The 25,513-nt window shown below is 43.0% G+C and overlaps 1 protein-coding gene across 1 annotated transcript in view; it reads left to right on the top strand.

The window, feature by feature from the left end:
* The window catches only part of ERGIC2 (ERGIC and golgi 2), a 66,899-nt gene that overhangs the window by 28,093 nt on the left and 13,293 nt on the right, over positions 1-25,513 (top strand). The window contains exons 3-12 of the mRNA XM_038740856.1: positions 32-177; positions 3,206-3,314; positions 8,184-8,230; positions 9,237-9,307; positions 11,627-11,667; positions 14,031-14,132; positions 16,873-16,968; positions 20,175-20,230; positions 21,022-21,120; positions 24,064-24,161. Coding sequence (XP_038596784.1) covers positions 72-177; positions 3,206-3,314; positions 8,184-8,230; positions 9,237-9,307; positions 11,627-11,667; positions 14,031-14,132; positions 16,873-16,968; positions 20,175-20,230; positions 21,022-21,120; positions 24,064-24,161 — 825 coding nt within the window. The 5' untranslated portion in view covers positions 32-71. The remainder of the gene's footprint in view (positions 1-31; positions 178-3,205; positions 3,315-8,183; positions 8,231-9,236; positions 9,308-11,626; positions 11,668-14,030; positions 14,133-16,872; positions 16,969-20,174; positions 20,231-21,021; positions 21,121-24,063; positions 24,162-25,513) is intronic.

Genomic DNA, 25,513 nt, shown 5'->3' with positions numbered 1-25,513 from the left:
CTTGTTTTGTAATGATTTCCTTTTGTTACAGGGGGAATATATGAAGGGAGGAAAGGACGAGTCTGCTGAAGATGAGGCGGCTGAATCGGAAGAAAACCCTCAGTTTGGTGAAGGAGCTGGATGCCTTTCCAAAGGTTCCTGAAAGTTATGTAGAGACTTCAGCAAGTGGGGGTACAGGTGGGCTTTATGCTTTTCATTTTTATACAGAACGGTTCAGTCCTTCTTTCCCCACTCCTCAAGAAGCTTCAGTTCCACCTCAAACTGTTGCGTGCTGTTGGACGCAAATCAATCACTCAATCGTATTTATTGAGCGCTTACTGTGTGCAGAGCACTGTACTAAGTGCTTGGGAAGTACAAGTTGGCAACATATAGAGACAGTCCCGACCCAACAGTGGGCTCAGCCAATCACCTGCCCCGTCTTACCTCATCTTTCTGATTTCCTACTAAAATCCAGCCCGCACACTTCACTCTAACTCCAATCCACGCACTGCCTTTCCACGTCATCCAACTCGATCCTGACCCCTCGCCCACATCCTGCCTCTGGCCTGGACTTTCCTCCCCCTAAATATGCAAAAGATATCCCCGCCTTCTAAGCCGTATTGAAATCACATCTCTTCCAAGAAGTCTTCCTTGGCTACACCCTCATTTCCTCTCCTCCCATTCCCTTCTGCATCACCCTCACACTTGGATTTGCCCGCTTTATTCACCCCACCCTCAGCCCTACAGCACTTATAATGATAATAATTGTTATGTGTCAATCACTCGTCTAAGCACTGGGGAAGAGACAAGATAATCAGGTGAGACCCAGTCCCTGTTCTTAGAAGATCAGCTCTCAAATCTGCATTTTACAGATGAGGAAACTGAGGCACAGAGAAGGTAAATGAGTTGTTCAAGGTCACACAACAGACAAGTGGCAGAGCCAGGATTAGAACCCAGGTCCTCTGAGTCTCAGGCCCGTGCTCTTTCCACTAGGCCATGGTGCTACACTTATGTACATATTTGTAAATTATTTACATTAATGTGTATCCCCGTGTAGACTGTAAGCTCCTTGTGGGCAGGGAATATGTCTACCATCTCTGTTATATTGTACTCTTCCATCCATGTAGTACAGTGCTCTGCACATAGAAAGTGCTCAATAATTTTGATTGAGTGATTGATTTACTGAAAGTATCTGGTTCCAGACTTGACATATACGTATGTATTCCATTAAGCAGATTTGTTCCATTTACTATTCATTTCCATGCCACATATCCAGGAGGCAGTTTGGAAAAGTGAACACTTGTGTAGTATATAGGGATGCATAGATTATTCATATTTTATAAACCCGTTTAAAAAATTAGTTTTCAGGGGCAATGAAGGGTTTTTTTTATATCTTTGATTTTGCTTATTTTTGATTTTGTGCATCTTTTTTGGGTATCTTTGATCCACTGACAAGAAATGCTTTGAGCCAGTACACAATTTTGTAGTTATGCACTTTTTGCATTGAGAATTTGGAAGTTCAAGTATTTTATTGCTTTTATTTATTTTCTAAATGGTATTTGTTAAACACTTAGTCTGCTCCAGACACTATACTAGTCTTTGGGGTAGATACAAGATGCCTCATCTGTGAAATGGGGATTAAAACTGTGAGCCCCTCCGTGGGACAACCTGATCTCCTTGTAACCTCCCCAGTGCTTAGAACAGTGTTTTGCACATAGTAAGCGCTTAACAAATACCAGCATTATTATTATTATTATATTCAAATCGAACACAGGCCCTGTCCTACACAGGGCTCACAGTCTTATTCCCCATTTAACAGATGAGGGAATTGAGGCCCAGAGAAGGTAAGCGATTTGCTCAGGGTTACACAGTAGACAAGTGGTGGAGCTGGAATTTGATCCCAGTTCCTCCACCTCCCAGGCCTGTGGTCTTTCCTCAGCCTTACTGCTTCTCGATTTTATTTGGAAAACGTGGCAAAATTTGGTTAGTTGAAATAATAATAATAATAAGAATTATGGGATTTTGTTAAGCGCTTACTATGTGCCGAGCACTGTTCTAAGCGCTGGGGCAGATACAAGGTAATCAGGTTGTCCCGTGTGGGGCTCACAGTCTTAATCCCCATTTTACAGATGAGGGAACTGAGGCACAGAGGAATTAAGTGGCTTGCCCGGGGTCACACAGCAGACAAGTGGCAGAGCCGGGATTAGAACCCGTGTCCTCTGACTCCCAAGCCCGGGCTCTTTCCCTGAGCCACGCTGCTTCTTAAAATCAATCAATCAATCAATCTGAAAAATGGGGATTGAAACTGAGCTCCACATAGGACGGGGAACCGATTTGCTTGTATAATGATAATGGTATTTGTTAAACGCTGACTAGGTACCAAGCACAGTGCCTGGCACATAGTCAGTGCTTAACAAATGCCATTATTATTATTATTATTATTATGTCAATCCACTCTGCCTGTCGTGCTCTCCCAAGCGCTTAGTGTCTATCCTCTCATCCAGCTGCCTTGGTTGGTGGGTCTTGGTTGCCTTTGAGCGGGAGGCTTTGAGCGGGAGCGATCTATTTATCGTATTTATTGAGCGCTTACTGTGTGCTCAACAGCGGAACAGGGTAGGAAAAACTGTCCACAGGCATTTGTTGCGTGAGTTGTTCTGGTGTTACTTCGTTGTAATTTGCTTTCTGAGGAAGATACTCAATACCCATTCCCCCCTTCTGCTTAAATTGCGAGCCCCGGGTGATATCAGAACTGAATCCGGCCTGATAAGCTTGTATCTTCCCCAGCGCTTAGGAAGGTGCTTGGCACATAGTAAGCACTTAAAAATACCCTGAAGCAAACAAAAAAAACCTGAATGAGGTTAATGTATCAGTCTCTCCAAGTTCAAACAAGGTGCAGTACCTCTGGATTCTGTCTGTATTCCAGCTAGCTGAACTGGGGCTTGGGAATTATAAGAAGGGAAGAGACCCTGGAAAAGGGAGAGATTTTCTGAAATGCGACTCCTGGTTTCACCAAACCATCAGTTTTCTTTAAGAGCGTTGTAGAAGGAGCATTTGTAAGAGAGAGGGTGGTTGCGTTCTTCCTATTACACTTTTATAGAACTCATAAAGATAAAACAACTGCATCGCTCTAGTTAGACATTTTGTACAAAATTTGTACAAAAAGAGGAATAATTGAGAATACTATTGCATCTCTAAACCATTTTGTTTTTCCTTTTTGCTTTTTCAGTTTCTCTAATTGCGTTTACCACTATGGCTTTTTTAACCGTAATGGAATTTTTGGTCTATCAAGATACCTGGATGAAGTATGAATATGAAGTAGACAAGGATTTTGCTAGGTAAAACTCGTTTTTTTTCCCTTTTTTTGTCTTTTATTTTTTCTTTTAGACCTCTTTCGGTTTCTTGTCACTGTCTCCTTGCTGATCTGTTCTGGAAGAAGTTAGTTCTGTCCTAGCCTGAAAGACTTTATATCCGGGGAAGTTTTTCTTGACTCTCGACGTGAGTTGCTCTGGTGTTACTTAATTGTAATATGTAATATTGTGAGGAAGATACTCAATACCCATCCTCCCTCCTGCTTAAATTGTGAGCCCCGGGTGATACCAGAACTGAATCCAGCCTGATAAACTTTTATCTTCCCCAGTGCTTAGAACGGTGCTTGGCATATAGTAAGTGCATAAAAATGCCCTGAAGCAAGCAAACAAACAAAAAAACCCTGAATGACATTAATGTATCAGTCTCTCCAAGTCCAAACAAGGTGCAGGGGGGAAAAAATGATCAATTGCATTTGTTTTGGGTGGAGCCTTTCAGAATCGAATTTTTCAAATAGGGTGTCTTATTTTTGCCCATTAATTGATCCCGTAAATCAGGTGCAGCTGTTGAATTTCACAGTGACGTACGTGTTTGACCTTATGGAGACAGGGAACGTGTCTGCCAGCTGTATTTTATTGTGCTTTCTCAAGCGCTTAGTATGCTCTGCACGCAGTAGGTGCTTAGTTGGTGTTTTCCTCCCAGAAGTGAAGGGGCGCAGCAGCGTGGCTTAGTGGAAAGAGCACAGGCTTGGGAGTCAGAGGTCGTGAGTTCTAATCCCACCTCCGCCACTTGTCAGCTGTGTGACTTTGAGCAAGTCACTTAACTCCTCTATGCCTCAGGTACCTCATCTGTAAAATGGGGATTAAGACTATGAGTCCCACGTGGGGACCACCTGATAACCTTGTATCTACCCCAGAGCTTAGAACAGTTCCGGCACATAGTAAGCGCTTAACAAATACCATCATTATTATTATTATTATTCTTTGGAAGCCTGGGGAGGGAAGCCTTTTACTCGTGGAGCGGGAATTCATTCAATCATATTTATTTAGCGCTTACTGTGTTCAGAGCACTGTACTAAGCGCTTGGGAAGTACAGGTCAGCAACATATAGAGACGGTCCCTACCCAACAACGGGCTCACGGTCTAGAAATGCTACTCAGAGTTCCAGGCCCGGGCTGAAAACCCCCGGGTTTCTAAGTGGCATTTGACATTTGGGAACGGAGCAGCAAATCACACGCTTCCTATGTTTGGGGCGGCGTGCCATTGCAGTTCCCCAAAGCATCTCTTTCAGACGAGGTGCATAAAGACACAGTTATTGTGCTCGAAAGCCCATCTGGGAGGGGATTGTTTTCCTCCGTGGCCCCACGGGGCACATTCTGGAAACTCTGCGCGAGAGCAATGAGGAGGAGAACGCTCAGGATTTCACAATTGCTCGTTTGTATGCTTTGGATGAGAAACAGCGTGGCGTAGTGGATGGAGCCCGGGCCTGGGCGTCAGAAGGACCCGGGTTCTAATCCCGGCTCCGCCACTTGTCTGCCACTTCAAGTTCAAGTCACTTCACTTCTCTGGGCCTCAGTGACCTCATCTGTGAAATGGGGATTGAGACTCTGAGCCCTACGTGGGACAGGGACTGTGTCCAACCCGATTTGCTTGTATCCACCCCCAGCGCTTAGTACAGTTAAGTACCATAATCGTTATTAATAATATTCAGACACGGAAATAACTTAGAAATGGGAATATCAGAGAGATTTTACTGATGATGTACATATTACCTGGGAAGCTGCAAGGGCCTGGGAATCAGGGGACCTGGGTTCTAATCCCGGCTCCGCCACTTACACTTTTGGGTGATCCCAGGCAAGTCACTTCACTTCTCCGTGCCTCGGTTCCCTCATCTGCAAAATGGGGAGTCAGTCTTGTTCTCCTTCCTACGTAATCTGTGAGCCCCATGTGAGACCCGATTGTCCTGTATCAGCGCTTACAGCACCTGTATATATGTATATATGTTTGTACATATTTATTACTCTATTTATTTATTTTACTTGTACATATCTATTCTATTTATTTTATTTTGTTGGTATGTTTGGTTTTGTTCTCTGTCTACCCCTTTTAGACTGTGAACCCACTGTTGGGTAGGGACTGTCTCTATATGTTGCCAACTTGTACTTCCCAAGCGCTTAGTACAGTGCTCTGCACACAGTAAGCGCTCAATAAATATGATTGAATGAGTGAATGAATGAATTTTATTTTGTTGGTGTGCTTGGTTTTGTTCTCTGTCTACCCCTTTTAGACTGTGAACCCACTGTTGGGTAGGGACTGTCTCTGTATGTTGCCAACTTGTACTTCCCAAGCGCTTAGTACAGTGCTCTGCACACAGTAAGTGCTCAATAAATGCGATTGATTGATTGATTGATTGATTGGCACATAGTAAGCGCTTAACAAATACCATTATTATTATTTTTTTATCCCAGCATTTAACAGCGCTTGGCACATAATAAGCACCGTAGGCAGGCAATGTGTCTGTTATTGTTGGCTTGCCCTGACTAAGCCCTCCTCTCCTCCCACTCCCTTCTGCGTTGCCCCGACTTGCTCCCTTCATTCATCTTCCCTCCCAGCCCCACAGCACATATGTATAGATCTATCATTTATTTATTTATTTATATTAATATCTGTCTCCCCCTCTAGACTGTGAGCTTGTTGTGGGCAGGGAGAGTTCCTGCTGTTGCATTGCACTCTCGTGGCTCTTAGTACAGCGCTTTGCTCAATAAATACGATTGACTGACAACAGAAAGCAGAATTCTTACAAGTCCACCATGCAGCTCCTTCTCCTTGTTTGGGTCAGCTCAGGAGTTCATTCACCACATTCATTTGCATTTATTGAGCGCTTACTGTGTGCAGAGCACTGTACTAAGTGCTCATAAGAATACAATCTAACTTTAAGGAGACACATTCCCTGATCACAATGAGTTTACATCTAAGCCATGGGGTAGACACAAATCGATTAGGTCGGACTCAGTCCCTGTCCCCACATGGGGCTCTCAATAAGAATAATGATGGCATTTGTTAAGCGCTTACTATGTGCAAAGCACTGTTCTAAGTGCTGAGGAGGATACAAGGTGATCAGGTTGTCCCACGGGGGGCTCACAGTCTTAATCCCCATTTTACAGATGAGGTAACTGAGGCACAGAGAAGTCAAGTGACTTGCACAAAGTCACACAGCTGACAACTGGCGCTTACTATGTGTCAGGCACTGTACGGGGTTAGAGAAAGGGGCAAGGGGAGGCCGAGGGGACAAAGCTGGAGGTCCGGGGTTTGGGTGGGCTCACAATCTGAAGTAGGAGGGAATAGTTGGTTCTCAACCTTTGTTAGACTATAATAAATTCAGCAAACAGGATCCCGTTCCTCCAGGAGCTTACCATCTCATGAGCTCTTTGGTCTTCTACTTAACATGGAAACTGATGTCTCTGATTGTGGCATAACTTAAATATCTATTATTTATTATTATTTATTTATTTTACTTGTACATATCTATTCTATTTATTTTATTTTGTTAATATGTTTGGTTTTGTTCTCTGTCTCCCCCTTCTAGATTGGGAGCCCACTGTTGGGTAGGGACTGTCTCTAGATGTTGCCAACTTGTACTTCCCAAGCGCTTAGTACAGTGCTCTGCACACAGTAAGCGCTCAATAAATACAATTGATTGATTGATATCTAAATGCCATTATTGTTCCTTGAGAAAAAAACAGGGCAGCAATTGAAGGAAGAGGAAAAAATGAAAAGTGCACAGACCCGGAAGTCTGCGGACCTTGGTTCTAGTTGTGGTCCTGGCTTTGCCATCTTCCTGCCTTGTGACCACGGGCAAATGGCTTAATTTCTGTTTAAATGGGGATCCAAATCCTGTCTCCCTCCTGCTTAGATTGGGAGCCCCTTGTGGGTCAGGGACTGAGTCCAGTATGATTATCTTGTATCGACGGCCGCACTTAGTACAATGTTTTATGCAAAATATTCACTTGACAAGTCTGTCATTATGGCTATTATGATTTTATTCGTAGACTTTCCTAGATGGCTCGATTGTGACCCACATCAGACCAAAATGTATCATTTAACGAACTTCAGAAATGAAGTACGCAAATTAAACTGTACCCATTTCAGAGTTTTACTGTGATTTAGAGAATGCTTTTTATGCTCTTTCCTGAGCCTGGATCAATTTTGGGAAAGGGGGTTGCTCTCCTGAGCTCATGCTGCCTTGCCTCCTCCCCACTCTTCATCTTAGTCATTTCTCCATCCCACTTTCCCTGCCCAAGAAAGTGAGGCTTGGACTTTCTATTCATGTGGCGTAATGGTCTGACCCTGCTGTCTGGAGCCGAAAGCAGGCTACCATAGGGCCCAGACTTTTAGCCAAGAAATTCTGGACTGTGAGCCCGTTGTTGGGTAGGGACCGTCTCTGTATGTTGCCAACTTGTACTTCCCAAGCGCTTAGTACAGTGCTTTGCACACAGTAAGAGCTCAATAAATACGATTGAATGAATGAATGAATGCAGTGGGCAGGGATTCTTGGCGAGGGATTCATAGATCTCATCAGGGCAAGCAAACAGCTAGGTCTTTATCATAGAAATTTCCCATTTTTGTTTCGGGTCCTGCTCTGAGGAATGAAGAAGTATGTTTCCCCCAGTTCCTAAAGGGAAATTCCTGGCGCTCAATCTAGTTATTTAGCTGAAAATCTAAAAACTGCCTGGATAGATTTGAGATTATGCTGTCAAAGCAGATGAATGTAACTCCCAATTTGTTTGCATGCTTCCTTTGGTTATCTATTGCTGAATCAAGCCTTACTTTCTTCTATATCCTTGCCCCTTTACGTCGACATGAAACAGTGTATTAATTGTGACTTTTCTTGTGTTCCAGTAAATTAAGAATCAATATAGATATCACTGTTGCCATGAAGTGTCAATGTAAGTATCCCTTCTCCTTGATGAGCTAGTGCCGTGTCAAGTTCAGGCATGTCACATAAATTTTCAGTTGCCCGAGATGTGTGCTTAAATTTTGCCTGAACATAGCCGGAGACAGCTGTCATATGCTCTTTTCCAGATACAAATGGCTCTTTAACTTATTGCTTGCTTTTTCTGTCCAGAGATTTTTTTTTTCCTATTTCTCATTCAAGTCTTCAAAGTATGAGGCCAATTAAAATTAACAGGATCTGAGGAACGACAGAATGACTAAGTAGATTTTAAGAATACGACATTCCTTCCCTGTCCCTCTCAATTCCTGCTCTTTGCACTTTGCCTTCCCATCTTCAAGCACAAAGGATCCTCCAGTCCCTCTGATCTTATTTGCGTGGACACAGACTCTTATCTTAACTGGCACCAGCGATGAGTCACTGAATTCAGATTCGCCCTGGCCATTTCTTGGTTGAGGGACACTTGTACAATAATTGAGAGAATCTTCTTGGCGATATCGAATGAGACATTTTTTAATCTGCCATTGCAGTGGAGGGCTAGCAGGAAAACTTTAATAACCAGGAGGAAATTTTGAAGGAGGTGACAAATTACCTTTTCAAAAATGATCTATTCTGTGGGTGATCAAATGAAAAAGCAGAACTTTCTTTTGCCTGGTGCCTTATTATTGAGCAGTTTTCATATTCCTCTCCTCCTCTTCACAAACTCTTTGTGTTCAGCAAAATTTCCATTCTGATGCTTAGGGTTGTCTCTTGACCACAACGAATAGAGAAAATATTGGTAGTATTATTGGTGATCAAGGGAATAACGCTGTTGAAGATCTGTGATTTTTCAAACGAGGGGTCCTGTGATAAAATAGTATAGAAAACAACTCTAACCTGATTGACAAACCCTCTTGTAGCATTTGTCACAATTTCTGGTAATTATTTTCACAAGATAAACCTTGCTTCTGAGTCCTTGGGCTGCAAACAATCTTATATTTTCCTATCTTCCCTCTTTTCAGATATTGGAGCCGATGTGTTAGATTTAGCAGAAACAATGGTTGCATCTGCAGATGGCTTGGTTTATGAACCAGTAAGTTTTTGTTTTTATTATAAACAAAAGACTGGCTCACCTGTACTTTTTCCTTTTTGTTTCTTTTTTACACGAACTGGACATTCCAGATTTTTGTATTTAGGCTTACCCAATAAGCGCTGTAATCTTTAAATTTGAAAAAAAGCTCCAAATTCATTCATTCATTCAGTCGTATTTATTGAGCGCTTACTATGTGCAGAGCACTGTACTAAGCGCTTGGAAAGTACAAATGAAAACCTGCGCAGTCAGTGTGAGTTCAGAAAACCTGGGATGATGAAACGACATTCTCTTAGGGAAGCAGTCGAGCAATTTCCCCAGGACCCGGGCTTGGGAGTCAGAGGTTTTGGGTTCTAATCCTGGCTCCTCCACTTAGCTGTGTGACTTTGGGCAAGTCACTTCACTTCTCTGGGCCTCATTACCTCATCTGTAAAATGGGGATTCAGACTTTGAGCCCCATGTGGGACAACCTGATTACCTTGTATCTGCCCCAGCGCTTAGAACAGTGCTTGGCCCATAGTAAGCGCTTAACAAATATACCACCATCATCATTATTATCATTATTATTATTAGATTGAAACCCAAACTTTAGTGCCTCAGCCATCAGTGAATTAGAACTCCGAGCTATCAGTACGGGAAGAGGAAGTAAATTGTATTTGGGTTTCTTCAAGGACTCTGAAAACAGTAGGAAATCTTTCAACAAGCACTGTGTTTCAGGGGTTCCTGCTTTCAAATGTATTTGAAGTCACTTTCTTGGCATTTCGGAAATCATTTTTTCCCTTCATTTTTTTTCTCTAAGGTTAAACAGCTTTTAAGACTGCCAAGCATGATTGGGGAAACACATATTTTTAGGAAAGAACCACCATCCCTGCCCTTACACTACCAAATAATTCAGAATGTTGAAAAGGTTAGCGTGTAACATGAGTGCTTGTTAGAAGAAGTAACATGAAGCATGATTAAGGTCCTCCAGGAGCTTCAGGTTCAAGTCAGTAAATAGAACAGTGCTTAACAAATACCATCATTATTATTATTGTTATTATCAAATGGATCTTCCAAGGCAACCAGTAAAGTGGACAGTTAGGGTTTTTTTATGGTATTTGTTAAGCGCTTATTTTGTGCCAGGCACTGTTTGAAGGGCTGGGGTAGATAACAAGGTAGTCGGGTTGTCCCACATGGGGCTTACAGTCTTAATCCCCGTTTTACAGATGAGGTAACTGAGGTAATGGGGTATTTAGGATGGGTTGGAAGATGCCTGACTCATAAATCCTAAAGTGTATCCCGATGAATAGTATTTAACTTCTGGAAATTTTCACTGTAGGGGAAAAAAGTTCATCTCCAGGAATTTTTTTTTTCATGCTGCCGGTTTAGCAGTCAGTCATTCAATCATATTTATTAATAATAATAATAATGACGGCATTTATTAAGCACTTACTCTGTGCAAAGCACTGTTATGTAAGCGCTGGGGAGTTTACAAGGTGATCAGGTTGTCCCACAGGGGGCTCACAGTCTTAATCCCCATTTTACAGATGAGGGAACTGACGCCCAGAGAAGTGAAGTGACTTGCCCAAAGTCACACAGCTGACAAGGGGCGGGGCCGGGATTTGAACCGATGACCTCTGACTCCAAAGCCCGGGCTCTTTCCACTGAGCCACGCTGCTTCCCCTAATTTGGCCCTTTCAGTGTGCAGAGCACTGTACTAAGCACTTGGGAGAGTATATAGCAATCAGCAGACACATTCCTTGCCCACAGCGAGCTTACAGTCTAGAGGGAGCTTGCATGATGATGATGATGATGGCATTTATTAAGCGCTTACTATGTGCAAAGCACTGTTCTAAATGCTGGGGGGGTTACAAGGTGATCAGGTTGTCCCACGGGGGGCTCACAGTCTTAATCCCCATTTTACAGATGAGGGAACTGAGGCACAGAGAAGTTTAAGTGATTTGCCCAAAAGTCACACAGCTGACAATTGGCGGAGCCGGGATTTGAACCCATGACTTCTGACTCCAAAGCCCGTACTCTTTCCACTGAGCCACGCTGCTTCTTCAGAGACTATACCAATGGTCTCTGAATACCATTGGTGTTCCTTCCTGGAGGTGGACAGTGAAACGCTTAGAATTATTTCCCGCAACTGAAATTTTAGGAATTCATCCATCTGTAACAACTCCCGGCTCTTTAAAGGTTCCTAGATTCTGGTACAATCTTCCTGCAGAAAAATGATGGCTTTTTTCTCTTATTAGTGTCTTCTTTCTATGTATCAAAGAATTACTGTGTATTGTGTTGCAATTTGGCATCCCTAATGACTTACGTTTTGCTTTATTACAGGTGATATTTGACCTCTCACCGCAGCAGAGGGAGTGGCAGAGGTAATAGGAAGCTAAAGTATAATAATAATGGTATTTGTTAAGCGCTTACTATGTGACTCCCTGGAAAATTGAGGTCGAATGGTAGATGCCCTGTCAGCTTTCCGCTCTGAGAAGCACCATGGTCCACTGGGAAGAGCCCGGGCCTGGCAGTCAGTAGGTCACGGGTTCGAATGCTGCTCCACCACCTGTCTGCTGTGTGACCCTGGGCAAGTCACTTCACGTCTCTGGGCCTCAGTTCCCTCATCTGGAAAATGGAGATTGAGACTGTTAGCCCCATGTGGAACATGGGACTGTGTCCAACCCGATTGGCTTGTATCCACCCCAGTGCTTAGTACAGTGCCTGGCACATAGTAAGTGCTTAACAAATACCAGAATTATTATTGCTATTATTATTTTTCCAAAGAAGTTGAGCGTCCAGATAGGGTGTTGCATCAAATGAAGCCATTCTACTTGAGACAACTCGCCGTCTACTATCCCATAATAATAATAATAATAATACTATCCCATAATAAGAAGAATAATGATGGTATAATACTATCCCATAATAAGAAGAATAATGATGGTATTTGCTAAGCGCTTACTGTGCCCCAAGCACTGTTCTAAGCACTGGAGTAGATACAAGGCGATCAGGTTGGACGCAGTCCCTGTTCCTCGTGGGGGCTCACAGTCTTAATTCTCATTTTCCAGATGAGGCAACTGAGGCCCAGAGAAGTGACTTGCCCAAGGTCACACAGAAGACGAGTGGCGGAGCTGGGATTAGAACCCAGGTCCTTTTGGCTTGCAAGCCCATGCTCCTCTACCCCAGGCTGCTCCTATCTTCAGAACTACCGTACTCGGGGGTTAGGGTTGAATCAGAAATCGCCAAAGTCCGGCATCCCGACATTCCCGCCCCAGTATCCCTCCTCCAGTCACCCACCTCCCAGGCGTTTACGACATGAGCCCCCTCTAGGACATGGACCCATGGGCTTGTATCCACCCCAGCGCTTTGTTCAGCGCCTGGCACGTAGAATTTAAAAAATGGGGCACTGTGATCCCGAAACTTAGACCGCAATCAGGTGAGCGCTTTCTGTGTGCGAGCACTGTATTAAGCGCTTGGGAGCACAGTACAACAGAATAACAGGACATGGACCCATGGGCTTGTATCCACCCCAGCGCTTTGTTCAGCGCCTGGCACGTAGAATTTAAAAAACAGGGCACTGTGATCCCCGAACTTAGATCACAATCAGGTGAGCGCTTTCGTGAACGAGCACTGTATTAAGCGCTTGGGAGCACAGTACCACAGAATATCAGACGCATTCCCTGCCCACAACGAGCTTCCAAACCCTGAAGCATATTGGGTAACTTCATTCGTTCATTCAGTCATATTTATGGAGCGCTTACTGTGTGCAGGGCACCATACTAAGCGCTTTTCTCCGACCAGTATCTTCTCATGTTGGTGGACGAACATTTTCCAGTTCCCTAACAAGGTTCTTGAAGCAGTACCATAGCGACCGTGTCCAAACTGATTTTCTTGTATCCACCCCAGTGCTTAGTATGGGACCCCGGAACATAGTAAGCGCTTAACAAATACCATCCTTATCATTATTATTATTATTATTATTATTATTATTATTATTATTAGAGCAGAAACAGGTGGTCAGGTGGAAGTAGGAGGGCCATCTCTAAGTGGCATGGGGATTCCTAACAAACTCTGGTTTGGCAACCTGAATTCATTGTTCAGCTTTATTTTTTTCCTGAAGACAGTAAATGCTTTCACAGCCCTGTGTTTGCTATTCTTTGTGGTGAATGGTACATGCAACAGCGTGGCTTAGTGGAAAGAGCCCGGGCTTGGGAGTCAGAGGACGTGGGTTCTAATCCCGCCTCTACCACATGTCAGCTGTGTGACTTAGGTCGAGTCACTTCACTTCTCTGTGCCCCAGTTACCTCATCTGTAAAATGGGGATGAAGACTGTGAGCCCCACGTGGGACAACCTGATTAAATTGTATCTAGCCCAGCGCTTAGAACAGTGCTTGGCACATAGTAAGCACTTAACAAATGCCATTATCATCATCAGCGCTTAGAACAGTGCTGGGCACATAGTAAGCGCTTAACAAATACCATCATTATTATCATCATACCAGAAATCTTGGTCATAAAGCTGCCGGGTTATTTTCCAGGATCCTAATTTTTCCATGTGGTTGGCACTTTTGCTATAATTTATGAAGCGTTCATTTTTTCTTTTCCTTCAGAAGTTATTACTAGAAGTAGAACCATGTGGCTCTCCTCAAGTGCAAACCTTTGTTGCTTTAGGCCTAGAAACAAAGAATATATTCTCCCTTGTGCATATTCTTTCTCAAGCGTTTCTTCTTCACTTTTCCTGTAGAATGTTGCAGATGATTCAAAATCGGCTGCAGGAGGAACATTCGCTCCAAGATGTGATATTCAAAAGTGCTTTTAAAAGTGCTTCAACTGCATTGCCACCAAGGTGAGAAATCAGAAAGAATGGGAAGTTATTTTATTTCATTTTTAGAAAGGAAGCGTCACTTTATATTTTTGAAAATATCTTCCAAACTGGGTTCACTTTACCTGGGGAAAATAGTTTGTTTCCAAAGGTCACTGTGTATTTGAATGCGTGTTCCCCAAAGAAGTGAGGCTAATTTGGTTCATCCCGCCTCCGCCACTTGTCTGCTGTGTGACCTTGGGCAAGTCACTTAACTTCTCTGGGCCTCAGTTACCTCATTTGTAAAATGGGGATTAAAAGTGTGAGCCCCACGTGAGACAACCTGATTAACCTTGCATCAATCCCAGTGCTTAGAGCAGTGCTTGGCACAGCGTAAGTTCTTAACAAATACCATAATAATAATAATAATAATAATTATTATTATTATTATTATTATTATTATTATTATTATTATTATTATCCAAATGCGACAGTTTAGGATCAGACCGAAATGCACCAGTGATTTGTCTGGAAATAGTCAAGACGAATTTAGAATTTTGTTCAGAGTTATCTGAATTTTTACTTACTTGGTTAGTCTAGGTTCTGATTTGTTTGGATCACTGGCTTTCTATTTTATTTCTGCCCACCTTCCTTTTCCTTTTGACAAACCATGCAAGAGCTCACATTCTTATTTGCTCTTTCTTTCTTTCGGCTCCTCTTTCTCTCTGTTTCCTTTCTTGTATTAAGATGATTGATATCATTCATTCATTCAGTCATATTTATTGAGCACATACTGTGTGCAGAGCACTGTACTAAGCACTTGGGAAGTACAATTGGCAACTGTAGAGACAGTCCCTACCCAACAGTGGGCTCACAGCGTGGAAGGGGGAGACAGACAACAAACTAATACAAGTAGACTGATGTCAATACCATCAGAATAAATAGAATGCACACATACACATATATACACACGTCATTAATATTATAAATCGAGTAATAAGTATATACAAATATACACAAATGCTGTGGGGAGGGGAAGGGATAGAGCAGAAGGAAGGAGGGAGCGATGGGGAGAGGAGGAGGAGAGGAAAAGCGGGGTCTCAGTCTGGGGTCACTGACTGACGTACCTGGCTGTCACTCTGACACCTCAAACTGAACATGTCCAAAACAGCCCTCCTTATCTTCTCACCCAAACCCCAACCTCCCCATCACTGTGGACACTACCACCGTCCTCCCTTGTCTCACAAGCCTGTAGCCTTGGCGTTGTCTTCAACTCATCGCTCACTCAACCCGCCACCCGGTCCTGTCAGCTCTACCATCCCACCATTGCTAAAATCCACTCCTTCCTCTCCATCGAAACGACGACTAGCCGAACCAAGCCCTTACGTGATTATTATTATTACTAAGCACTTGGGAGCGCAGTGTACAGACATGAGTCCCGACTGATCCCTCAAGCAACGGAAAAAAGGTGCAGAATTAGCTGGAGGCTGTATAAGCAGGAAGGCCTAGGATTAGCTCGTGTCTACCCCAGCTCGAAGAACAGCGCTTGGCATATAGTAAGCGCTTAACAAATACCATAATTATTACTTACTGTGTTCAGAGTACTGTATTAAGGGATTGGAAGAGCACTTATCCTACCCCACCTTCTTTACTGAATCAGCCTCCTCTCTGACTTCCCTGCCTCCCCTTTCCCACATCCTTCCTCTGGTCTGGAATTCCATTCCCCTCCATAGACAGCAGGTCATCACTCTCCCACCTTCAAAGCCTTTTTACGGCCACCTTCTCTTCAAGAGGCCTTCCCCGATTAAACCCTCTTTTCCCCCAGCTTCCTCTCTCTTCCCTGTCATCTGTGCGCTTGGATCCGTGACTTTGGAGCATTTGTTATTTGGTCCACACTCCCTCCCCCCATCACTTTTGTTCATATTTGTAATTCATATATCATATTTTTTATATTGATGTCTGTCTCCCCCTCTGATAAGCTAGTTGTCGGCAGGGAACGTGTCTTCCAACTCTTGTATAGTATTCTTCCAAGGGCTTTGTGTTGTGCCCTGCACACAAGTAAGTGCTCATTGATTGATTGATTGAGGGGGTATGTGTGTGTGTGTGTGTGAGAGAGAGAGAGAGAGAGAGAGAGAGAAAGGGAAAGGGAGGGAGGAAGGGAGAAAGAAAGAGAAAAGAAAGAAAAAGGAAGGAAGGGAGAAAGAGAGAGAAAGGAAAAGAAAGGAAGGGAGAGAGAGAGAGAAAGAAAAAAAGCGTTAACAGAGAGAGAAAGAAAGAGAGAAAAAGAAAGAAAGAGAAAGAAAAAAGAAAGAAAGAAAAAGGAAGGAGGAGAGAGCGAAAGGATATTTTTTCTTCTGTTGTTGATCCAGTTCCATGTAGCTGATGTGCTACATAGTAAGCGCTCAATAAATACGATTGATGATGATGATGATGATGTGCTAGCTTCACATCCTAGGCTCAGTTTATCTTCTACTTAGAATTCTGAGGATTATCCAACCTAACATTCAGTGAGGAAGTTAGTTATCCAAGGAGTCATTTCAGTGGGTCCGCTTTCCCATTTTATCCCACTGCTTTCAATCTCTGAAAGCATTTTTATACTGATCTAACTGTGAGACACCTCAGTCTAAGGACTTTGGGATTCACGGTCCCATTGATGAAATTCCGGGCCTTCACCAAGTGACTGGATTTCACTCAATATAATTTTCTTTATGCTCGAACACTTAGGGAATTGATAACCGCTCTGTTTAATGGACTTGCTTTCTTACCATGTTTTGCTTTCCAACAGGGGAGATCTTTCACTACAACCTCCTGATGCTTGCAGGATTCACGGACATCTTTATGTTAATAAAGTGGCAGGGAATTTTCACATAACTGTGGGCAAGTATGTTCTTTTTACTGGTCTAATTCACATGCACAGTTGCATTTTAATTGGACCCAAGTCCCAAAGCTGAGCCCCAGGGGAACTGGGACGTCACTCTAAAATTTGGGGAGTCAAAGAACTGTTATCCACCCATGTGATATTTCCACTCGTAGAATTTTTAGCAGATGGAGTGACAACTGATAAAATTTACAGAAATCAAAAATGTTTAGTCAGTGCACGTGTATCTGAGCCCAGAATCAAGCTATCCCCACTCAACTGCGGATATGGGGCTTGAGAGCAATTGAAATAATTAAAAGTGGGGTGGCAAGTGTAAGAATTTTCTGAAGTTTTAATATTTTGTGTTCTTGGCATGTTGTGATGAGTAAATGCCATCGAGCCCAAGCGCTTAGTACAGTGCTCTGCACACAGTAAGCGCTCAATAAATACAATTGAATGAATGAATGAATGAGAAGTAGCGTGGCCTAGTAGCTAGAGCCCGGGCTTGGGAGTCAGAAGGTCATGGGTTCTAATCCTGGCACCGCAACTTGTCTGCTGTGTAACCTTGGGGAAGTCACTTCACTTCTCTGGGCCTCAGTTCCCTCATCTGGAAAATGGGGAATGGGACCGTGAGCCTCCTATAGGACAGGGACTGTGTCCAACCTGATTTGCTTGTATCCACCCCAGTGCTCAGTACAGTGCCTTTCACAAAGTAAGCGTTTAAAAAATACAACAGTTATTATTAACAGCAGTAGTTTTCTTATTTGGGCCATGAATGCTCTGGGCCTCAGGCATCAGCTGTGCAGATATACTTTATTTCGATGCCAGTAACCAGGGGCAGAATTGGTAGAAAATTTTACACATTGGTAGATTTTAATTTTTTCCATACCTAGTCAATTATCATGATTAATATTATTACACTAATTAATTAACCCTGTTCCTTATGGGACTCGGTCTTAATCCCCATTTTCCAGATGAGGGGGACTGAGGCCTAGAGAAGTGAAGTCACTTTCCCAGGATCACACGGCAGACTAGTGGCAGAGCCAGGATTAGAACCCAGGTCCTTCTGACTCCCGAGCCTGGGCTCTGTCCATGAGGCCACGCTGCTTCTATGTGCTAAACACTCGCCCTAAGAGTCGTAAATCTAAGGTAATCAGATGGGAGCAGCTTTTGTTGTTTATGAGGCTCACGATCTCTAAGAGGCGGGGAGAAGGGATATTTAGACTGTGAGCCCACTGTTGGGTAGGGACTGTCTCTATATGTTGCCAACTTTTACTTCCCAAGCGCTTAGTACAGTGCTCTGCACACAGTAAGCGCTCAATAAATAAGATTGATGATGATATTTACTCTCCACACAAGGCACGAAGGGGTTAGGCGACCTTGGCCAGGATAAATCCTGGCAGGCAGCAGCATAGCTACGATTAGAAGGTGGATCTCTCGGCCCCCAGGCAATCCCAGTCAATCAATCAATCGTATTTATTGAGCGCTTACTGTGTGCAGCGCACTGTACTAAGCGCTTGGGAAGTACAAGTTGGCAACATATAGAGACAGTCCCTACCCAACAGTGGGCTCACAGTCTAAAAGATTGAAATAAAAGATCCCAGCCCCGGGCTCTTTCCATCAGGCCAGGCTGCAGTTTGTGGCTTGGATTTTCAGCGTGGCCTAGTGGATAGAGCAGGGGCTGGGAATCAAAGGACCCAGGTTCTGTATCTCTAATTCTATTTATTTATATTGATGCTACTGGTAATAATAATAATAGTGGCATTTCTTAAGTGCTTACTATGTGCAAAGCACTGTTCTAAACTCTGGGGAGGTTACAAGGTGATCAGGGTGTCCCACGGGGGGCTCGCAGTCTTAATCCCCATTTTACAGATGAGGTAACTGAGGCCCAGAGAAGTTAAGTGACTTGCCCAAAGTCACACAGCTGACAGTTGGCAGAGCCGGGATTTGAACCCGTGATCTCTGACTCCAAAGCCCGTGCTCTTTCCACTGAGCCATGCCTGTCTGGTTGTTTTGTTTTGTGGTCTGTCTCCCACTTCTAGACTGTGAGCCTGTTTTTGGGTAGGGATTGTCTCGATCAGTTGCCGAATTGTACTTTCCAAGCGCTTAGTTCAGTGCTCTGCGCACAGTAAGCGCTCAGTAAATGCGATTGAATGAGTGGATGAAAACCCCAGCTTTACCGCTTGTGCCCCGGGTGACCCCTTGGACAAGTCACCTAACTTCTCTGGGCGTCAGTTTCCTCATCTGTATAATGGGGGTTAAGACTGGGTTCAGGTGGGTTCCTGTTGACCATGAGCCATCTCCCTGCCTGCAGTCCTCATTTCCCACCTGAGATCCAAGTGTCTTTGTACATATTTATTACTCTATTTATTTATGTATTTTACTTGTACATATCTATTGTATTTATTTTATTTTGTTAATATGTTTGGTTTTGTTCTCTGTCTCCCCCTTCTAGACTGTGAGCCCACTGTTGGGTAGGGACTGTCTCTATATGTTGCCAACTTGTACTTCCCAAGCACCTAGTACAATGTTCTGCACACAGTAAGCGCTCAATAAATACGATTGATTGATTGACTGTGAGCCCCATGTGGGATCAAGGACTGTGATCTTGATCTTGTATCTCCAATCGGACAGACAGTTACTCTCCCGCCCTTCAAAGCCTTATTGAGCGTGTGCCTCCTCCAGAAGGCCTTCCCAGACTAAACTCCTCCTTTCCTCTTTTGCTCCCTTCAACATCACCCTGCTATTTATTTGTTGGTGTTGATGTCTGTTCTCCCGTCTCTAGAATGTAAACTCCTTGTGGGTAGGGAATGTGTCTGTTTACAGTGTTCAATACACTCCTGGTGCATAGTAAACACTTAACAAATAAATTCATTCATTGTCATATTTATTGAGCTCTTACTGTCTGCAGAACACTGTACTAAGTGCTTGGCAGAATACAATACAACTATAAACAGACACATTCCCTGCCCACCGTGAGCTCACAGTCTAGAGGGGGAGAAAGAAGGTAAGAAAGAAAATGAAGGAAGGAAGGAAAGAAAAAGGAAAAAAGGAAGGAAGGAAAAGAAGGAAGGAGAGAAAGAAAGCGAAATACCACGATTATTATTCTTCATTAGGAGATATTGTTCTTTGCAGTTGATCTTCAGCTAAATCCATTTTCTGATCTTTGATCAAATGCCCATGAAGCGTGGTTACTTTTTAAACACTTTTTTTTTCTCCCCTCTTTTTAGGGCTATCCCCCATCCTCGAGGTCATGCACACTTGGCAGCCCTCGTTAGCCATGACTGTAAGCATTTTCTGAAAACTTTTTTTTTCAGTGATGGTGTCTTTGAAGGGAGTGAGATGTTTCTTTAGAGTCACTAGATAATGAATGACAGTTTCGTATCGAATGAATATCTTCCCCTTCATTGTGGTACTGGGATCAATCTAGAAAATCAAGCTAATGTCAACGGATGCCGTTTTGGCGTGACTGACTCTCTGAAGCAAATCCTGTCGAATTTAGAAGTGTCAATGTAGGGAATCCTACCCGCTAATTATAATGTACATTTGAATGTTCCAAGTGTAGAACAGCTAAAGTTCAGTGTTTTGAAGATAGAAAATTGGGGATGTAGTGAAAAATAAGCAGTTCTGTCATTGGACCACATGAGGGTTATCTATGCTGCTCTAGTGGTGTAGAGAATCTCTTATCACTTGGATTCCTGCCGAGGGGAATGCTTTCGACATGCGATTTATCGCCTCAAAAAATGTTCTGTTTAGTAAACAGAACTTGGTAGAATATCATCTCTTAATAGTTGATTTGGAAAGGGAAATGAGATCATCAGCTATAACCAGCAGTCAATTGATAATATTGTAGCTCTCTGTACCTCTGGATTTCCAAACAATTTATAATATTTTGATGCTTGCTTTGGATCAGATAGTTCAGTGGTATAAAATAATATTACTACATTTAGGTAAATTTTTAGCTCTTAACTCGAATCTGGAGCAGATTGTAAATTGAGCAGTTTGAAATTTTATAGTTTTTTTTTAATATGTAGTCTTTAACTTTTTTTTTTCTGGATTTTTTCCTTTCCTTCTCAGCCTACAACTTTTCCCACAGAATAGATCATCTGTCTTTTGGCGAACTTGTCCCAGGAATTATCAATCCTTTAGATGGAACCGAAAAAATCGCCGTAGATCGTAAGTATTTCACAACAATACCAATAATAGACCCTTATATTCGGGAAGTTGTTCCCTTCATTTAGATCCTTGGTCATATAGTACAGTGCTCTGCACACAGTAAGCGCTCAATAAATACGATTGAATGAATGAATGAATTTTCAAATATACCCAGCTCTCCTGTAATGCGAAGCTGAAAGAAAATTTTGCACTCTGGGATATGCGCTTGAAATGATGCTGTACACAACTTCTGTTTTGTTTTTTTTATGGTATTCGTTGAGCACTTATTGTGTGCCAGGCACTCTACTAAACGCTGGGGTAAATACAGAGTAATCAGGTTGGACTCCGTCCTTGTCCCACATGGGGATCTTAATCCCCACCGAGGCACGGAGATGTGAAGTGACTCACCTAAGGTCACACAGCAGACAAGTGGCAAAGCTGGGATTCGAACCCAGGGCCTCCTGACTCCTAGGCCTGGGCTTTATTCAGCAGGCCACGTTGCTTCTCAGCATCACATCACGTTTGGGAGCGGTAAATGTGCATTGCCAGCGGAATATTCACTCCATAGTTATGCGTTATGGAGACTAAAGGAACCGGTGTTAATTTCAGTTTGGAAAAAGTAGGTGGAGAGTAGGGCTTTCGGTCAATTTCAGATGTCAAATGGACACAGTCTTTTGTTATTGTGAGGAGCCACCATCCATCTCTACCACACCAAACTCTAATAACTGTAGGATTTGTTTGGCGCTCACTGTATGCCAGGCACTGTGCTAGATAAAATCTAAAATAATCAGATCAGTCATCCTCTCTGTCCCTAACTGTAGGATTTGTTTGGCGCTTGCTGTATGCCAAGCACTGTGCTAGATAAAATCTAAAATAATCAGATCAGTCATCCTCTCTGTCCCACGCAGTTCTAACAATTTAGGGAGGAGGGAGGAGAGGTATGTAATCACCCCCGCCCATTTTTTTTTCTTTCCCCAGAGGAGGAAGCTGAGGAACAGTGAAATTAGATGACTCGATCCAGGTCACCGAGTAGGCAAGGTTTAGAACCTAATTTCCTGTGATGCCCAGGCCTGTGGCCAGAGTGACCTTTAAAAGGTCGAGGACTGAATTTTTAATTTCTAAAAGAATGACCTTCAGGGCACATAGTTAACACTCGGAAATCATGGCGACGTATGCCGCTACACCGGTTCAGAAAGAAGAGACCCAGTACGGTCCTTCTTCACCCGGGATTTTGGGCAGTTGTCATCCAGGACCCATTCGGATTATTAAAATAGTAAGTGCTCAATAAATACGATTGAGTGAATAAAATGAGGATTAAGACTGTGAGCCCTGTGTGGGATCTTGGCTGTGTCCAGCCTCACAAACTTTTTTCTACCCCAGTGCTTAGAGCAGTGCTTGGCACAAGTACCATTATTATCATGATTGTTATTAGGGAGGCCTGACTATGGAGGGTCTTCTACTGCCTGAATTAGTCCAAATTCTGGCTTCATTTGTTCTGAAGGTACATTGGAATGTCAACTTGAAAAGTCTTCCCCTAACAGTATCCTCCAGCTTAACTGATCGTTTTGGAAGGAATAAAGCATCAAATGTCAAGTTTATTTAAAACCATTTGGGAGGCCTCGGTGACTCTTTTTTTTTTTTCATAGTTTGAGACCAAATTAAGCTCCTTGAGGGCATGTAAAATATCTCCCAACCCTGTTCATTCATTCAATCATATTTATTGAGCGCTTACTGTGTGCAGAGCACTGTACTAAGTGCTTGGGAAGCACAAGTTGGCAACATATAGAAACGGTCCCTACCCAACAGCGGGCTCACAGTCTAGACAAAACAAAATATGTGGACAGGTGACAAGTCATCAGAATAATTAGAAATAAAGCTAGATGCACATCATTAGGAAAATAAATAGAATAGTAAATATGAACAAGTAAAATAAATAGAGTAATAAATTTGTACAGACATATACAGGTGTTGTGGGGAGGGGAAGGTGGTAGGGTGGGGGAGATGGGGAGGAGGAGAGGAAAAAGGGGGCTAAGTCTGGGAAGGCCTCCTGAAGGAGGACTCCCCCAAGCACTTAGTGCAGTGTGTTGCACACAGTAAGCGCTCAATAAATACCATTCATTGATCGATGTCAGCGTATGCGCTACAAATGAGCATTTGGATCGACGCAGTCATATTGGAGTGTCTGCCTACCCCACTGGATTGGAAATTCCTTGTGGGCCGAGATAATTTCTGCTAATTCTATGACACTCTCCCAAGTGCTTAATAAAGTGCTGTGCACATAGTAAGCGCCCAGATGCTATCAATCAATCAATCAATCAATCAATCGTATTTATTGAGCGCTTACTATGTGCAGAGCACTGTACTAAGCGCTTGGGAAGTACAAATTGGCAACACATAGAGACAGTCCCTACCCAACAGTGGGCTCACAGTCTAAAAGGGGGAGACAGAGAACAGAACTAAACATACCAACAAAATAAAATAAATAGGATAGAAATGTACAAGTAAAATAAATAAATAAATAAATAAATAAATAGAGTAGTAAATATGTACAACCATATATACATATATACAGGTAATTTCAAAGAGTAGTGCATTTTTAGATACTAATTGCCGGGCAACATCAGTTACCACATCAAATGTAATTTAGGAGAAGAATCGCTCAATTAATGATATTTACTGAGCATCTTAGCATCACTTTAGTGAATACTACAGGAACAAAAGACGTGTTCCCTCAGTCAACCAACCAATAGAATTTGTCGAACAGAGCACTATACTAAACGTTTGGGAGAGTACAGTACAGTAGAGTTGGTTGACACATTTACTTTTAGTGGGTAGACAGGCACTGATAAAAGTAAATTATGGAAGTGTACCTAAAATCCCTCAAATGGTAAAATACTATGTCTGTGCTTTATGATCACATTTTTGATTGAACATTTGTTGAGAAGCCTCTTATTTTCATTTCAGACAACCAGATGTTTCAGTATTTTATCACAGTTGTGCCAACAAAACTCCACACATATAAAATTTCAGCAGACACCCATCAGTTTTCAGTGACAGAAAGGGTAAGTTAAATTCAAGCATTCAAACACATGTATTTTTCTACTGATTCTCATGGCAGCATGTTTTACATCAAGAATCTCCTGTGGCAGAATAAATACCGTCAATTAATTTGCCGGTTTTGTATTCTTCAGATGTTTCTAGTATAGGAAGCAGAAAAGTATTTTTCCGTGGCAAAGAGTTTAGCAAGTACAATATTCTGAAATACACGTGCGTTGTTCCTTGGTTTTGGTGGCGGTGGTTGTCACTTGATGAGCAGGAATGGGAGACTTTAGCTGCTAGAACCCTTTTGGGATTCGGTTGTTATCGGTTGAGGCATTCCAATGAATAATTTACAGCCTCCTTCCGCTTCTCATCCGGCACAGTGTTAATTAGAAATTTCAGTGCCGTACGGAGGACAGGCTCCTTTTTATTGGAAACTCAGTCTCCACTCGGTGTCATTCTCTCGTGACACCTCAGGAGGTTTGCGCTAATGCGTAAGGAGCGTTTCCAAAGTGGCCCAGTTCCAAGTCAGCCTCGTTTCCTCCGGCAGAGGTTGACCTTAGTTTTCCTGCCGCTCAGAGGCTGGGTAATTGGGACAGTTGAGATAATATCGGCAGAAGCCTCCTGCCTCCCAAAGAGAGTGTCCTACTTATTCTCTTAAGGAAGCGGGGCTAGAGAATTAGAAGGAAGCCGACTGTGATACTCTATCCAAGCAGAGTAGTACTAATAATAATTGGGGAATTTAAGTGCTTACTATGTGCCAGGCACCGTATGAAACACTGGGGTAGGTTAATTGGGTTGTACATAGTCCCCGGTCCCACACTGGACTCACAGTCTTCACCCCCGTTTTCCAGAGGAGGGAACTGAGACCCAGAGAAGTGAAGCGACTTGCCCAAAGTCACACAGCAGACGAGCGGTGGAGTCTGGATTAGAACCCAAGACCTTCTGACTCCCATGCCAATGCTCTATCCACTAGGTCACACTCCTTCCTTATTATGGTTATTGTTAATGGTAATAATAATAATGATAATAATAATGATGGCATTTGTTAAGCACTTACTATGTGCAAAGCACTGTTCTAAGCTCTGGGGAGGTTGCAAGGTGATGAGGTTGTCCCACGGGGGTCTCACAGTCTTAATCCCCGTTTTACAGATGAGGTACCTGGGGCACAGAGAAGTTAAGTGACTTGCCCAAAGTCACACAGCTGACAGTTGGCGGAGCCGGGATTTGAACCATGACCTCTGACTCCAAAGCCTGTGCTCTTTCCACTGAGCCACCCTGCTTCTCTAACAACAATAATAATAATAATAAAGTTACGAAATGTATTGTGATAATATATCCAAGCAGGGTCAGTCCCCCGGCTGAAGAGTTGACA

Source organism: Tachyglossus aculeatus, chromosome 2 (assembly GCF_015852505.1).
Source record: "Tachyglossus aculeatus isolate mTacAcu1 chromosome 2, mTacAcu1.pri, whole genome shotgun sequence".
Taxonomy (NCBI): Eukaryota; Metazoa; Chordata; class Mammalia; order Monotremata; family Tachyglossidae; genus Tachyglossus; species Tachyglossus aculeatus.
This window is presented reverse-complemented; position numbering and strand designations above follow the sequence as displayed.